Source organism: Lepus europaeus, chromosome 4 (assembly GCF_033115175.1).
Source record: "Lepus europaeus isolate LE1 chromosome 4, mLepTim1.pri, whole genome shotgun sequence".
In the NCBI taxonomy this organism is placed as follows: domain Eukaryota; kingdom Metazoa; phylum Chordata; class Mammalia; order Lagomorpha; family Leporidae; genus Lepus; species Lepus europaeus.
In genome coordinates, this window is record NC_084830.1 from 120,422,631 (window position 1) to 120,440,128 (window position 17,498).

General features: G+C 53.2%; 1 protein-coding gene across 1 annotated transcript in view; it reads left to right on the forward strand.

Annotated features, from left to right (window-relative positions):
• The window catches only part of CCNJL (cyclin J like), a 61,882-nt gene extending 49,516 nt beyond the window's left edge, over positions 1-12,366 (forward strand). The window contains exons 3-5 of the mRNA XM_062189683.1: positions 6,047-6,349; positions 8,773-8,932; positions 10,322-12,366. Of these exons, the coding sequence (XP_062045667.1) occupies positions 6,047-6,349; positions 8,773-8,932; positions 10,322-10,742 (884 nt within the window). The 3' untranslated portion in view covers positions 10,743-12,366. The remainder of the gene's footprint in view (positions 1-6,046; positions 6,350-8,772; positions 8,933-10,321) is intronic.
• Positions 12,367-17,498: the final 5,132 nt, after the last annotated feature.

Genomic DNA, 17,498 nt, shown 5'->3' on the forward strand with positions numbered 1-17,498 from the left:
GCCAACTGGCAGGACTTGAGAAAACTCCAGGTGTGGACTGAGAGAAGAGACACCATGTCCAGTAATTAGCACAGCCCCAGTGCCAGGGGTGCTGTGCCTGTCATGACCCTGCACTGTGTCCTTGAGCCCTCCTTACCACCCGATGTCCCAGGTGTGGTCATGTACATGGAGACAGGGGAGCCAGGATGGGAAACTGGCACCTGACCCTGAACTTGAGGTCCCTGGGAAAGCCATTCCCCTCCCACAATCCTGGCTGGCTGTGGTTGCTGGCTCCATGACCATAGATAAAGCTGGTGGCGTTCTCCCCCTCCTGGTGGTCATTCTCCAAGGAGGAGGAGTCTGAGGAAGGGAAGCAGCAGCAGAAAGGTCTCTAGGGCCAGGCATTTGGCTCAGTGCTTCGAATGCCTCTTGGGACACCTGCATCCCATATTGGAGTGCCTGGGTTCAAGTCCCAACTCTGCTCCTGATTCCAGCCTCCCAAATGACTGGGGCTGGGCCAAGCCGAAGCTAGGAGCTTCATCTGAGTCTCCCATATGGATGGCAGAGGCTCGGGTACTTGGGCCATCTCCCACTGCTTTCCTTTCCCAGGCACATTAGCAGGGAGCTCATTTGTAAGTGAGGCAGCCAAAACTTGAACTGGCGCCCATATGGGCTACTTCACAGGAAGTGGCTTGACTCATTGCACCACAACGCTGACCCCACCCCCCTTTTCTTTTTTTTTACTGTATTTAAAATTTTCCCTAATAAATGGATTTTGTGAGGTTTTTTTTTTTTTTTTTTTTTTAAGTAGTTAATATTACTTCTCCTGGCCCTAATTCAAATAGTCAGGAACGCTGTTTGGTCTATCTGGAGGCTTGGTTGTCCAAACAGTAGGTGGAAGAAGATAAGCCAGTCATCTGAGAAGCCACTTTCAGAGTAGAATGGGGGTTGCTAGGGGCTAGAGAGGGAAGGGGAGGGAGTGTCGCATGGAATCAGAGTTTCTGTTTTACAGAATGAGAAGGGTTCTGTGGCTGGGCGGTGGCCATGGTCGCATTAACACTGTGAGTGTATTTAGTATCCCCACACTGTGCAGTTACACATGGGAAATTTTTTTGTCATGTGGTTTTGACCACAATATTTTTAATGCCAGTAAAGGAAAAGAGCAGGCAGTCTGTGAGAATCCCAGTGACACGGGGTGGATAGTGTCCAGCCGTCATGGCATAGCCACTTGGCTGGACTCACCTTTGATCCACTGTGCAGTAGCCCCAAGGGACTGGTGTTAGGCCCCGGCAGGCTAGGTGTATAAAGAGCAGGTAGGAGGCACTACTTACACACTTCACCTCCACCACCAATGCCATGGCACACACACGTGTGCCTGGCCACCAAGACCTGGAGTGAGGACTTCAATAGGTCTGGGACTTGTTTTAATTTCAGGAGTACATTGAAAGAGCACCTACGTTCCCATTTGGGACAACGCGAACATCAAAAAAGAAGAATGGGAGCAGGCATTTAGCCTAGAAGTTAAGATGCCTGTGTCCTGCATTAGAGTACCTGGGTTCCCTTCATGTCTCTGGCTTCCAGTTCTGGCCTCCCGCTGCTACAGACCCCAAGAGGCAGCGGTGATGGCTGCTGCCCACTTGGGAGACTTGGCTGGTGTTCCTGGCTGGCTTTGGCCTGGTCCAGCCCCAGCTGTTGTGGGCATCTGGAGAATGAGCCAATAGATGGGAGCTGTCTGTTTCTCTGCCTCCCAAATACACAGAAAAAAGTAAACACGAATGTGGATGGAATGATGGGACTTGTATAACTAGTTTTTTGACCCCCGCTGTAATAACTTAGGCAAGGATCATCCATGGCTCCGAGCCAGGGGGTTAAAGGTTGTTGAGAAACAGGATGGTCAGAGTCCCTGGACATCAGCTGGCAGGTGAATAACAAGTTACATTGATTTCACAGGAAGAGTGAAGAAGTGTCAGACAGCATTGGTATTGCTGGGCCAAACTGAGGGGGTCTGGGAACAAGGGTAAATGTCACTTCTGCAGTTTTCTCGTCAAAACCTGCATCTGATCATGAAGAAACAGGCAAATCCGGAACGTGGGACGTTTTATGACAGCTGGCTTAGAGTCTTTTTTTTTTTTTTTTTTTTTGACAGGCAGAGTGGACAGTGAGAGAGAGAGACAGAAAAGTCTTCCTTTGCCGTTGGTTCACCCTCCAATGGCCGGTGCGGCCGGCGCGCTGCAGCCAGTGCACCGCGCTGATCCGAAGCCAGGAGCCAGGTGCTTCTCCTGGTCTCCCATGTGGGTGCAGGGCCCAAGCACTTGGGCCGTCCTGCACTGCACTCCTGGGCCACAGCAGAAAGCTGGCCTGGAAGAGGGGCAACCGTGACAGAATCCAGTGCCCCGACCGAAGCTAGAACCTGGTATGCCAGCGCCGCAGGCGGAGGATTAGCCTATTGAGCTGCGGTGCCGGCCTTAGCTTAGAGTCTTCCCAAGAGTCAGTGTCCCACAAAACCAAAACCACGAAGGTGACTGAAGAGGTGTAACAGACTGTGTGTGTGTGTGAACCAAGTTTGGGTCCTAGATCAGGCAAGGAAGAGGGGTGATAAAAGGCATTTGGGGACCCCTGGAGGATCTCAGATGTGGGCTGAATATTTTAAAGGTGTTATTGCGCTAATGTTGACGTCTTAGAACTTCTAATAGCATTGTGATTTACAAGAAGATGACCTTGAGTGGATGCAAAAGTGTCGAGGGGAGGCACGTCCCATCTGCCACCCAGCCGGAAACTTCCCATGAAGCCACTGTTGATCTGCGGCGTTCCCACAAACACAGAGTGAATGTGGCGCAGTAACAGCCCTGGGGAATCTGGGGGAAGCGTCTTGTGTGTTCATTGTTCTGTTCTTCCATCCTTCCTGTGGATCTGAACATTTTCAAAATGAAAGAGCATCCAAGGAGTAGAGGCGAGGTGGTAGCTATTGTCTGACTCCCGGTCGCCTATTTCTGTCCCTGGGCCTTCCCTGGGGGCCCAGCTGAGGACCTGCAGGCATCTGTTCTCGCTGCAGCTGAGGCCGGGGACAAAGGGCCAGCCCCACTCGGAGTCTGGGGAGGAGGGGAGGAAATGTGTGTCGGGCAGGTGCAGCACCAGGAAACTCATAAAATCTTTTCTGGCTGTGAATTGTGTTGTGCTGGGGACTAGTGGCTGAGCTGGGCTGGGCCTGGCCAGCAGGAAACAGTGGGGCTTCTATGTCTGCTTTTGGGCGTAGAAGCTGACATCCACCAGCTTCTTATTCTGTGCCTCCGGGGACCCTGAAGGAACCCCCTGGGAGGGTTCCATGAGGACCCAGGGCTTGGCCAGCACAAAGCACCTCCGTGTGCTAGGCACTCAAGAAGCACTTTCCATTCTTTCGGGTTTTTTTGTTTGTTTTGTTTTGTTTTCAGGATTTATTTTACTTATTTTAAAGACAGATAGAGAGATCTTCTATCCACTGGTTTACTCCCCACATGGCCTCAATGGCCCAGACTGGGCTAGGCCGAAGCCAGAAGCCTGGAACTCCATGCAGGTGCCCCATGTGGGTGGCAGGGGCCCAAGCACTTGGGCTGTCCTCTGTGTTCCCAGGTGCATTAGTAGGGAGCTGTATCTGAAGTTGAAGCAGCCAGAACTGGAACCCACACTCACACGGGATGCTGATGTCGCAGACAGGGGTTTAACCTGCTGCGCCACGACACCTGTCCCTGCACTTTCCACTCTACCTGATCATTTCATCTGCACATGGAGCTTATTCCTAGATGGTAAACAAATAATCAGCCTGTGGAGTTTAGTGCTGTTAGGTTCACAGCAAACTCCTAGAGGATTTAGACCCAGCTCTGCCTGGTGTGGCCTGCAGGGCTGTGGGGCCTCAGGAGGTCTTCCCCAGTGTGGGGTGCTGAAGATGTGGGTTCAAGCCAGCTTCCTCCATAATCTGCAGCCCTTTCCCTGTAGAGGATCCACCTGGCTGGTAGCAGAGCCGGGAAGGGTTTGCACAGCACGAAGAGAAGAGGAGACTAGTCTAGCGGAGACCATCTGCTGCCGGGGGTAGATTGCCTGTGCCAGCAAAGCCGAATGAGGTCTTAGTGGTGCCCCCGGGGCCAAGGCACGTCTGTGCCGGGGGGCTGTGCCGCCTCCTGCTCCATGCAAGAAAAGAGAGCTCCTGTCTGTTCAGCATCTGCAGCTGAGGCTGGCTCCATCGAGCACCAGGTTCAAGGAAACCTGGACCATCTGACGAAAAATAAATGTTTTCCTTCCTTTATGAGTTGTGCAAAGAATATCCAATTGTTGGAGAAAAATTAGGCATAAAAGAGCGTCAGAAAAAAATCGAGTGGCTCACAATTCCACTGTGCGGAGAGCGCCATTCATTCACTAGGCACCTGCCCGGAAGATTCCCAGGGTGCTTAAGTGCCAGGCACGGTGCTGAAAGCCAGCAGCACAGCCACGCAGGGGCCAGACCCAGCTCCTGTCCTCAAAGGGCTTAGAGGAGGCGCTGGCCATGACTATGTGAGTGTAGGAGCGCCTTGATAGGTCAGGCGGCCTCTGAACTGAGCTCTAAGGTGGGTTCTGGGAAGAGTACTCCCAGCAGGGAGCAGTCAGCGTTCCCTTTGGCCCCATCCAGTGCCTGGGAAGGGACTGTTGGGTGTGAGGCTGCAGAGGCCAGCAGACCCACCCAGTAGATTTCCAATCACACAAGAGAAAGGCTCTTCCACGTTGGGCAGCTTTAACTTTGCACGCAGCTGGCCTGCTGCTCAGGTGTGCAGGACAGGAGACAGTGTGCGCTTTGGGAGCCATGCTTTCCCAGGTGGACTGGGCTCTAGAAGGTGGCGGAGTGTGGGTTGCCGTCCGCTGCCGAGCCCGTGGTCTGCAGTGGTCTCCGCCCCACACTGTGTTGTACATTTCCACCTGCTCAGCCCCTCCCCAGCAAAGACAGGAGCTGCATTCGTGCCTTCCTGCCCCGACTTGGCGCACTGCTGCCAGGACAGACCCTGGTCTGCCTGGAGTGGGTGTTGGGTCTCCCAGAGGCATCCCTCAAGGCCCAGCTCAGGAGTGCGGTGCGTCTGTGGTAGAGAGCCTGCAGCAGTGAGTTGCTTATCTCTCCCACTTAGTGGAGAGGCTGGTGAGAACTGGGTCAGAGGCCCCTGCAGGTGTCAGCAGATGGGTGAGCCCTACGATTCTTGCTCCCTTGATCAGCACCGACGGGTGCTTTGTCGCCTCTTCTGATGTTCACGCAGCAGCTGCTCTGCATCCTGTGAGGCTGGGCTTGCAGACCGGAGCCTGGCCCTCCAGGGGCTCGCCACCTGGGGTGGGAATCGTACAGAGTGCTGGGAGATGGTCAGGGAAGGCTTCTGGGAGGCAGTGACTTGCAAGGGTTAGGACATGTCATGGTTTCCTGCATGAAGACAGGGTGGGGAGAGTGTTCAGGCTGGGGGTCAGGGAAGACACAGGGGTTCAAAGAACTGCCAGTGCTGAGGTCCACAGCCCGGTGGGGGTGGTGTCTCCCTTGTGTGGAGCCCGAGGCTGGGGAAGCCCCGCGCTGTGGAGCCTCACACAGTGGAGCAGTCATGTCCCTTCCAGAGCCCCTGGGCATTGCCCCTCCGTGCAGGAGGAGCTCCCCCTGCCCCTAGGTGCAGTCCACAGCTGGGGACAGCAGGGCTGGATATGGAAACGCCTCTGTTCCTTGACCCCAGAGGTGCGGACAGCAGGGAGCTGGTGAAGGGCTTTTCCACATCTGGAGGGCCAAGGTCAGATTTGCAAGGTCATGATTACAGCCTGGATTGGTGAGGGCTAGCAGAAGGCGGGGCCCCTTCCTCCCAGCCTCTAGCTGCTGGTGCTGACTGCTTTTCAGCGCCTTCTGCGACTCAGGTGCTGGTCTGCGCATTTGATGTGCATGTTCTAGTTGAATCTAACAAGGGCCTTGTGATGTTCTGGGGCCATGTGACTCACGAGGAAGCTGAGCCACAGAGAGGGTGAGCCCCCTTACCATGATCACACAGCTGGACATGATTGCGGAAGTCTCTCCCGGTAACGTTTGCTCCATCTCCCTCAACAGGTAAGTTTGAGGACAGGGAAGACCGCGTGCCCAAGCTGGAGCAGATTAACAGTACGAGGATCCTGAGCAGCCAGAGCTTCACCCTCACCAAGAAGGAGCTGCTGAGCACGGAGCTGCTGCTCCTGGAGGCCTTCGGCTGGAACCTCTGCCTGCCCACGCCCGCCCACTTCCTGGACTACTACCTGCTGGCTTCCGTCAGCCAGAAGGACCACCACTGCCACACCTGGCCCACCACCTGTCCCCGCAAGACCAAAGAGTGCCTCAAGGAGTACGCGCAGTACTTCCTCGAGGTCACCCTGCAAGGTGAGAACAGCGACAAGGTAGGGCCCAAGGTAGAAGAGGAGCTGGGCTTGGGTGGCTCGAATGGCCGTGTCCCTCCAAAGGGGACCTTCTGATTCTGTTATATTTTTACTTATTGTTTGAGGGACAGATAAAAGATCTTCTGCCCAATGGTTTACTCCTCAGATGCCCCCAGTAGCCAGCACTGGGCCAGGCTGAAAACCAGGAGCCCAGAACTCCATCACAGTCTCCCCTCTTGTAGCAGGGACCCAAGTGCTTGAACCATTACCTGCTGCCTCCCAGGGCACACAGTAACAGGAAGCTGGAATCAGAAGCAGAGCCGGCACTCGGACCCAGGCGCCCTGATGTGGGATGTGGCATCTTAACTGCTGTGCCAAGTGCCCATACTAGAGGGCCTTCCTTATGCACTGGGGCCTGTGCACCCAGGTCATTCCCACTTTTGGAGGTCAGGAAAGACTGAGCACAGATTTGCCCCAGGTGTTACCAACGACATGTAAAAGAAATAGCAGCTTATACATAGGCAGAAAGTACCTTACAAACTTAAAACTCACCTAGTAATTTTTCTTAGGGAAACCTGGAATACTGCAAATGATTGAACCAGCACAGGTTTGCAAATCCATTGCTCCTGAAGTGCTGGCATTGTACGGATAAGGTGGTAGGAGGGGAGTATGTTTACATCTACTTTAGCAAAGAAAGTAACCCAACTTGGGGACTCTTCCTTGGAACCCACTTTTCCCAGTGTATTAAAATCTAGGTGTTAGGAGAAAACAGTGATTCAGAAATGCCGCCCATACAACCACTCAGTACCCTGCCACAAACCAAAATGGTTATGACTAGCATTATCAGTGGTTGTGATACTATGCATTGAGTTCTCATTGTGCAGATACCTTGGTTTAGAGCTTTGCCAACATTACCCCACACAAAGAATTGTTTCTGTCATTCCCATTTTGCAAATGAAGGAAGCGATGCGCAAGAGGTGAAATAACTCAGCCACTGTCATGGCTAGGATTTGAATCTGGTGAAACTGACTCTGTGGCTGTGTCTACAGCTGTAATACTACCCCAACTGATGGATACATTATAAAGCAAAAGTTGAAGTCATTGAAAATCCTGAAGAATTTAGACCACTGGAGCCAGTGTTGTGGTATAGTGGGTTAAGCTGTGGCTTACAACACTGGCATCCTATATTTGAATGCCAGTTCCAGTCCTACCATTTCTGCTTCTGAGCCAGCTTCTGGTAATGTACCTAGGAAAGCAGTGGAAGAGAGCCAGTTTGGGCCCCTACCATGCACATGAGAGGCCAAGGTGGAATTCGTGGATCCTGGCTTCAGCCTGGCCCAGATCTGGCTGTTGTGGCCGTTTGGAGAGTGAACTAACAGATGGAAGATCTCTTTTTCTCTCTTTCTCTCTATCTCTTTCACCTTGCCTTTCAAATAAATCTTAAAAAAATTTAAGATAACCATGCAATGCACTGTAAATCAAGTGTCATTCCTGAAAACTATGGAAAGTTCACCTGTTTGCCTTTGCACGTGTGTGGTACCACCTTTGCTATGTTGCTAGCTATCTTTGCTGGATGGTAAGATTCCTTAGCAAACCTAAGTGAAGTGTCTGTTTCAATTGTGAATTATCAGCTCCTGGAGCCCCTCACTGATTCATTCAACATTTCCACTGAGTGCCTCCTGTGGGCCAGACATTGTTCTTAACCATAAGTGGCTGCAGTCATACTCCCTAAGGGAGCCTGGGAAATGGTGTGGCATTCCCCCACAGCAGCCAATGAAGGGACCTACACTGTGTGGTTCTGTTTGTAGCCCTGCAGCAAGCCCCTTGCAGCCTCCTGAGAGCCATGGACGATACTTGGAAAACCACAGCTCTAGGCTGACATACAAATCCCAGAATGGGGCCAGTGCTGTGGCATTGCAGATAAAGCCACTGCCTGCAGTGCCGGCCCTCCATATGGGTGCTGATTTGAGTCCTTGACTGTTCCATTTCCAATCCAGCTCCTTGCTGATGGCCTGGGAAGATGGCCCAAGTACTTGGACCCCTGAGCCCATGTAGGAGACCCAGAAGAAGCTCCTGGCTTTGGATTGGCCCAGCTCTGACCATTGCAGCCATTTGGAGCATGAACCAGCGGATGGAAGATCTCTCTCTCTCTGCCTCTGTCTCTCTGTAACTCTGCCTTTCAAATAAATAAACCTTAAAAAAAAAAAAAAAAGAAATCCCAGAAAGAGAAGCAAGGTGTTTGAAGATGGAACAGTTTCTAATTGTCCTTCAATTGAAAGGACAGCAATGAGCAGCCTTTGAACCAATTCGTGGGTCCACTCATACCCAGCGCAGACATGGGAGTCCTGAGGGGCTGGGGAGTGTGCAGGAGGAGGGGATGTCGCGGGGGCGTTTCTGAGGCTGATTCCCTGTGGGGTTCTCTTTCAGATCACGTCTTCTACAAATTCCAGCCTTCTGTGGTCGCTGCAGCCTGCATTGGGGCCTCCAGGATTTGCCTGCAGCTTTCTCCCTACTGGACCAGAGATCTACAGAGGATCTCAAACTACTCCCTGGAGCATCTCAGCACATGCATTGAAATCCTGCTGGTGTATGTTCCTCTCCTGATCGTCTGTGTTTCCCAAATTCTGAGGTTCCCCTTGACCCTGAGCCCCCCTGAGGTCAAGGGTGATTTCCTGAGGCTGGGGCCAGTGGTGGTTCCTCCAGCCATCGTGTCTCATGGGAAATGGACTCTGGTGGCTTCTGATGGAAGTGAGGTTGGGGAGGTGGCCCTTCCTATTTGGGGTAGCTTTGGGTTTGCATGTTCAAGGTCAAGGAGCCAGGGAGAAGAAGGGTTGAATACATTTCCTTGTAGACATCTGAACTCTGTGAGCCAAACCCCAGTGTAATCTTAGGGATAATCACACCCACACCAGAAATTCTCATTATAAGCTCCTTTTCTCAGACATGGCTGCAAAGCTGGCCTCTTTACCAGCTAAGCCTGAGTGGCTTCACGGAAGAGGCCACAACCTCTTTGCAAGGACCCTGGGAATGTTGGAGAGAAAGTGTTCTGTGTGAACACTTGCTTGACGTTGTCGTGGACCCATACCGTAAACTCCTCTCTGGAGTGAAGGAAGGTGGACAGACAAGACAGAACGGCTCATATGGCTCCACCAGGTCCACCAGTCTCCCACCAGCAGGAAGCGGCACAGCCTGGTCACTGGCCTCCCTATCCTGGGGGCTGAAGTGAAAGCAAAAGCACTTGTGTGCCTGAAGGGGCCCCCTCTCAGTCCCCGATGTGGGCTGCCTTTGTCTCTGTGTCCAGAAATGCCCGTCCAGCTCCCTAGGCCTTGTAGAAGGTGTGTGAAGCCATGGTGTAAGTGTTGGTGGGGGCCCCAGGTACTTGGCCGTGGCCTGGCCCCATCGTAGCTAATGGTCATTGCTCTGGGATGCCCTTTCTCAGCTCTTGCAGCCTCCCTTCACTCCTTGCTTATAGGAATCCCTGGTTGTTGTGTTTTCCCAAAAAGTTGTATAAAAGTTTTCTGAGATGGAAACAAATTCCATCCCCATCTTCAGATGGGGTCAGTGAGACCCCTGAGGGCAACTCACTCAGTGTCTCCTAGCTAAGCAGTCACCCAGTTGGGTGTGCAGCTGGCCCAGAAGAGCGAGGAAGGCCGTGATGCTGCTCTGTGCTTGTGCGAGCCCCTGGAGCGCCGCACAGCGCCAGGAGCTGGGAGTGCAGTGGCGAGGAAACGTTGACGGGCTCCCGACCTGCCAGCTCATAACTGCGGGTTATCTCTGGGGTGCTGACTGCAGAGATGGGGCAGGAGCAGCTTGTCTGGCCGTGGGGCCGTGCTGCAGGCAGCGAGTGCAGGCTGGCAGGGCCTGGCCATGCAGAGCCGTCACGTCTCTCAGGGCCCCACGCGGTATGGCAGGGAGAGGCATGTGCACATGTCTGGCCGTTTGACCACCAAGTCTCACACAGGTCTTTTCCTTTCAGAGCCTATGACAATGTCCTCAAGGACGCCGTCGCAGTCAAGAGCCAGGCCTTGGCAATGGTGCCTGGCACGCCCTCAGCCCCCACCCAAGTGCTGTTCCAGACCCCTGCCTACCCCACCCTCGGCCAGCCAACAACCACCCTGGCCCAGTTCCAGGCCCCCGTGCAGGACCTGTGCTTGGCCTATCGGGACTCGCTGCAGGCCCACCGTGCCGGAAGCCTGCTCTCCGGGGGCAGCGCCTCGTCCCTCCATGCCCCCTACTCCACCCTGCAGCCCCTGGATGTGTGTCCCGTGCCCGTCCCTGCGTCCCTGAGCATGCAGATGGCCATTACAGCCGAGCCCAGGCACTGCCTCACCGCCGCCTATGGAAGCAGCTACTTCAGCGGGAGCCACGTGTTCCCCGCCGGCTGTTTTGACAGATAAAGCCGCCTTGGGGCCACACGGGTAAGCCTTGGAGACCCAAGTGGAGGGAAAGGACGCTGAGCCACACAAGGCAACTGGGAGGCCATCTCCCCCAGACCCCCATGGCCTTGAAACAGAGGGGTCCATGCTCTTTCCAATTAAAACTAACCCCAAGCCAAACATTTCATGACATACCTCACCCAAGAGCCCTCCTCTGAGAAACATCTTCCACGTGTGGCTGGGATGCACGGCCAGGGCCCAGTGAATCCAGAAAGGCTTGGGAAGAGGCCAGGAGCCTGGGAGCTGGGCGCAGGCGCGTCCTGTTCGTAGCAGCAAAGACTTCTTTCCTCTTTGCCAATGGCAGCTACACCACTGACAAGGCAGGAGCGGCCTACCCTGTCCCCGGGGCCCGTGGAAGATGCGGTCTCGGGTGCTTTTCTTCCCAGAGCTCCATCCACAGGGGCGTACCTTTGCGCTTGAGCCTCTACCTTGCGAGGCACAGTGGTTAATCCTCTTGTGTTTGTCGTCGAACCAACCTTTTCGGGCCTTTAGCTGTTTCTCATGCTGCTGCTGTGTCCCAAAGTGATCTAGCCTTCTGTTCAGTAAGATGTCTGTTTACAAGCTACATCAGGGACTGTGTGATACTTGAAAAATTCCTTAGGAGGAAAAACCAACTTCACTGCCACATTGCCTGTCCCACGTGACGAGCTGTTAAGTTTTAACCCAACGTGTGGCGGGCCTGTGGCTGACAACAGAACAACCTTTACAAAGACATACAATCAGGAGAACTGCTTTCCAGGGTCTCCATTCCAGAAGATTTTGCATCGTGGATGCTGTGTGCACCTGTCGAACTTTGATCACTGCAGGGGTGTGTGGGGGAGGGGGCGGTCATTGAAGGGAAGAGAAGGCTTTGAAACCAACTGTCCCCACCTCCCTCCACCCCATGCTCATGGTGCATGAGGTCAAACCCCAGCTTGGCCTTGAATTTGGTCGGTGGCAAAAGCTAATGGGAATATGTGCTTTGTGGCACTGGGATATGGGGAATGGGGCCGGACATGGGCCAATGAGCTCAGCATCGACTGGCCGTGATTGGCTGGATGGAAAGCCAGTATTTGGGGCTGTGCAGCGAGGGGGATCTCAGGAACACTGTCGTAACCATGTGCAATATGTTTTTGTTCTGACTCAAGGCTGGTGCTCCTCATGAGGGGAATGCCTCGGACCTGGGAGGGGCCAAGGACCACAGAAGCAGTTTTTGTTCGTTCTTTTGTGCGAACGTGGCTTGGTTTTCCAGACTCAGTTGCTGGGCTGGGGTGCCGTGGCAGGGACCGCCAGGAAGGCAGCTGCGCACTGCTGAGCTGGATCCGACGGCGGTCAGGCTTCCCAGAGCAAAGGCTGGGTCTCGACGTGAGGACAGAGGGACGAGAGGCTGGGCGAGGAGGGGGCGCCGCTGCTTTGTCAGACTAGCATAGGAAACCGCACGCTCCTTTGTTGCTGTTCTTTGTTCTCGGCCTGCCTCCTATTTATGTGTGACCGGATTGGATTTCAGGTTGTTGTGTCTGTGTTCTGGGGCTGGGGGCCCTAGTAGAGCTTTACAGCCAGCCCAACCCCCGGAAAAGGGCGCCTGCAATAAACGCACCACCTGCTCTCCGTCTCTCGGGCCTCTTCCTGTGCGTCCCCTCTGGAGCCAGCCCCTCCGGCCCTCTCTCCGGTCAGCGCTGGTGGTGTCTTCTCAAGAGTGGCAGTGAGGGTAGGCTCAGCAAGACTGACTTCCCAGAGCTGGGTTTCCCGGGGGACACGAGCCAGGCAGAGGAGTGCGTCGGGCTGACGTCTGTCTTCATCTGTTTCCTGTTGCTAATCACACAGCACCAGAGACGCGGCCCATTACAAAGAAGAGAGCATTCCTTGTACTCCCAGTTCTGGTGCAAGGTCAGGAGGCTGCATCTGGTGGCATTCCGCCTGGCAGGGTCCCCAGGAGATGCAGAGCATTGCATGGCAGAGAAAGGAAGTACGAGAGACCTGGCCTGCTGGCTCCTTCAGCAGTCCATCTCTCTAGAGAACCCGTGTGCTCAATCGGCCACTCCTTGCATGGGTGCATGAATCACTGATGGGTTCAGAGCCCTTATCACCTCCAGAAGGCCCACCTGATCCCACCTCCTCGCATCTGCTAGTGGGGATTCAATGTCAACCTGGGTTTCCAAGGGGACAGACTGCGTTCGAACTGAAGCAGCCTCCCAGCTCCAGCACCATAAAGGAGTTCTCTGGAAATCAGTAGCAGAAAGAGGAGAGGGAGAGAGAGAAGTTTATTTTGAGGAATTGGCTTGTGTGGTTGTGACAACTGGCAAGTTCCAAATTTGTCAGGCAGGCCAGTAGGCGGGCAGTTCAGGTAAGAGTTGAATTCAAAATGTATAGGGCAGGGTTCCTGTGTTACAGTCTTGAGGCAGAATTCCTTCTCTAGGAAACCATCTATGCCCTTTGGGCCTTCAGCTGATTAAATGGAGCCTCCCACGTTATCCAGGGAAACCTCTTTTCTTAAAGTTAACCAGTTGTGAATCACATCTAAAAAAATACCTTGGTGGTCGGGCAAACAGCTGGGCACCAGAGCATCACCAGGCTGACACCTGACATTGTCCAAACCACCGTGAGGAGGGAGGCAGCTGACCCAGGCTCTTAGTCTTCTCACCACCTGAAGTGGGAATGAGAATGGCACTTGCCTAGAGGGGTCCCATGAAGATTAGCAACATACTGCACACTGGGGCCAGCACGTCCATAAAGAGAATTCACTCTCTGAGCACGTCACATCGACTGTGAGATGTTCCATTATTTTAGGCACTAGAAGAAAAATTTTTTTCTAAAGATTCATTCATTTATCCAAAAGGCAGAGCCATAGAGAGGCAGTGGCAGAGAGAGAGATGTCTTCCATCTGTTGTTTTTACTCCCCAGACAGCCACAACCACCAGAGCTGCGCCGATTCGATTCGAAGTCAGGAGCCAGGAGCTTCCTCTGGGTCTCCCACGTGGGTGCAGGGGCCCAAGGACTTGGACCATCTTCCACTGCTTTCCCAGGCCACAGAAAAGGGATCCACTGGTCGGCGGCAGGGAGCCATGGGCTCTGCAGCTCAGATTCTCCCTAGAATTCCAAGCCACCCATCAAACTCAGCTACCTCCATAGTAACAGATGGATCGGAAGTGGAGCAGCCAGGACTTGAACCAGCACCTACGTGGGATGCTAGCACTGCAGGTGGCAGCCCCTGGAAGAATTTTTAAAAAGCAAACCTGCCAACCTTAGTTCATATGGTGCTGAAGATCCCACGGATGGTTTGTTGCCTTCTTATTTCAGGAATGGTAAGATGTCATTGGTAGAACTGAAGGACTGTAGCATCAGCTATTATGGAAAATTTCAGGTTCCTACTCTTCTACGAAGGGGGCCCCCCAGGGCCTCTGTCCTGCCCTCTGCACACCCAGGTTCCAGCAGAAGCACTCTAAGAGCTGGTGTCAGTTTGGGCTTGAGAGGCATTTGCTAAGCTCAGATGCCTACAGTTGGGTGGGGAGAAATGAGGAAAGGTGTTGGGCGTGAAGTTGAAGGGGCTCTTCTGTTGGCAGGTGGAGGCTGGGGGCAGCGCTCCCCATTTGCTGTGTGCTAGGCCAAGTAAGGCAGGAGGTGCCAGGTTCTGGGGGCTCCAAGACAGGGCAAGTCTTGGGTTTACCAAGAGCTTTCATTCCGCGTTGGACCAGCTTGTCTTTGGGCTTCAGTTTTCCCATTGTCACCATGGAGGTAGCTGAGTTTGATGGGTGGTCTTGAGTTCTAGAGGGGATCAGCCACAGAGCCCCTGGCTCCCTGCCATTGACCAGAGGATCCACTTGTGTCTCCCCTACTCGTGGGTATTCCGTGAAAGACTTTGTTAGTTCCAGTGCTGGTTGGTGGCTAATAATGTTTAAAGCACGGAGGTGCTCTAGAGGCCCTCCCAGGGCTGACAGTCTGATTGAATCTGGAAGTCTCTCAAACCTGAGCAAGTTGCAGAATGCCTGGAGCCTGGAATCTGCATACTTAGCAGCTTCCTGGTGATCTAGGCATGTGATTTTGAAGACCTGATTAAGGCTGAAATGGACAATACATGGTTCTGAAGCTCCTTTTCCCTGCAGAATCAGCTTCTTTCCAGCCTCATGTTGCAAATACTCAGATTAGGGTTCGAGTTAGGCCTGGGGCTCCAGATCCATGTGCTCTTCAGGGTTCAGAGTCTGTATGCCTTTGCAAATGTCTCAAATGCATGTCCATCAGGACCAGCAGGTACATAGTGACTGAATCCAGCCGTGTAACCATGGCAACAGGAGGTGTGGGACTGCATTGAGTTAAGCTGTTGTCCCCTGGAGGATTCGGCTGCTGCTCAGCTCCGACCAATTGCTCCCTTTTAGGGATCTGAGCTCTGTGCAGCCAAATCTTCACGTTTTCAGAGAAGCCGGAAATCTGCACTTTCTAGGAAATCTAACTTTTAGGAATTTGTAAAATTAAATTCAAAACATCTTAACACAATAGGAAGTCATTAAGTTGCAACTTCTAGTGTATGGACGGTTTATTTTGGTGCAAAAAAAAATTGAAATCACTACATGTATGAGGTCTTCACAAAGTTCATGGAAAAATATTTTATAAAAGCACCGATTTCTATGTATATGTTCTGATTCCATGTTCCATGAACTTTTTTTTAAGTTCCCTCATTGTGAATAGGTGGCCTGTCCTTACCTGGGGATACAGGTGGACCTCTGAGAGTCACCCCTCTCCAGTCCAGCTCTCCCTGTAAGTTTAGGAAGAGCTCCAGGGACCAGACTTGTGCTGGGCCTGCTCGGACTGCCGTTTGAGCTGTTTCGAATCTCAGCCTCTACAGGAGACAAAACAGGCAGGATGTGTAGGAAGGCAGGCCAGAGCTATGTAGACATGGCAGGGTCATCACCCTGTTCGGTATCTCTGGTTTCTCATCTGTGTGTGAAAAGGGAGGGCTGGGACTGGAATGGTCTCCAAGGTCAGGCCCAGGTGGGGAGCACATCACGGTGGCAGCTCCCTGGGCTTTGTCTCTAGAGTGTGGTTCTGCAGGCCCCGGATGGGAGACAGCTCATGCACAGCCAGATTTGCACACTCCTCCCTACTAGTTCAGCCCTCACCATGGATGCCCGTTCTTAGCAGTGGAACTGTCCAGGAGAGTCCTCAGTAGCTCTTCGGTGAGCACTTGCTGTGTCGCAGGCCCTGTATTTGCCTCTGCTCTCAGCCTATCACGTTGTCCTTACTCCTTAGTCCTCCCAGCGCCACCATGAGCCACTGGTATCACTGTTGTCCAGATAAGGGTACTGAGGGTCAGGGGTGCTCACGCTCTCACCACGGGTGAACCATGGGGTTTAGAGATGCCTGACTGTGTGGCCTGCCATGCCTTGTCTCCCCTAGCTGACAGGCACACCAAGGCCCAGTTGTCCAGTACATCTCTGCCTAACCCATTCTTTGAAGTACAAGCTCCTGGTGTCCATGGGCCAGCAGGTGGCTGATGACGCGCCACCTTGTGGTGGTCATTGGAGATACTCTGGGTAGCTCCCCTTTGCCCAGGTGAGCTTGACAGGAGGGTAGTGGGTAGAATGGAGGAGATGACTTCCAAAGTCAAGGTGAAGGTCGTGAACAGCCCAGGGCAGTGGTCCCCTGAACTGAGGTCTGTGTAATGGGGAGTCACCAGTGCATCTTGAACAGTGCCCCAAAACCATGAAGTTCCTCTTTTAACTTTTTGGACACTGTTGGTGTAGATTTTTACCCAGTATCCCTGAAGCTGCCCTGTAACCAAGGAACGGGAAGCCTTATTAACCCATTCTACATGTGGACAAGATGAGGCTGAGAGAGGACCAGTGACTTACAGGTGAGTGGCAGAGGCACAGCTAACCCTTGGATTCCTGACATGAAAGTGGTGATGAGAGCAGGAAGTGCTGGCGGCACAGCTAAGAGCAAGATGTGTTCGTAGCCACTCTATTAGGTGAATACCACTGTGGCCCCCACTCACGACTGAGGAAACAGGCTCAGGGGAATGGACGGACTTGGCACAAGCTGACATGGCTACCGGGCAATAGGAGAGGGATGCAAGCCTGGCAGTGCCACTGCAGGAGCCTGGTTCTCAGCCACTGTCTCTTCTGGCTGACCACGCCTCCCTGCCAAGGTGCCAGTGGGGCAGAGCCTTCACTGCCCCCCAACCCTACTCCGTGTTCCCACAGAAACCAGAGCCTCTGTCAGCCAGCGAGGCCCAGCCCCCTCGTGACTCTCAGGGACTCACTTGCTGCTGTGCGACTCTGCTCTGAGCCTCAGTTTCCAGCTCTATGTAACACAGATTGGCAGAGTTGAGAACTGCGGTCCTGCCAGGCATATTCCAGGGATCTGTTTTGTCCAGAACAACATGGGCCTAAGGATTTCTCCCCTGCCAACAATTTGAATTTGTCCTTGAGTCGACTACAAGAGTAAAAACTCTCTCATTCTCCCTCCTTCTCTCCTCTCTCAATTTTCAGCCTAATTACAGTTAACTCTGTTATTTAGAGACTTCTTAGCCAGGCTCATTATAAGTAATTATTCAGTCTGCAGTGGAAGCAGGAATACTGCTAGTTTAATTTAATGCTTACCTAGTTCACTTAATTAGCAATAAGTCTTGGCAGAACGATGGACTTCACGGGGTCCTGGTGTGGTGGGTGAGTAGGGAGAGGCTGCGTGCTGTTCTTGGAAAGATAAACGAGGAATCGAAGAGAACTTGGAGGGAGGCAAGGCGTG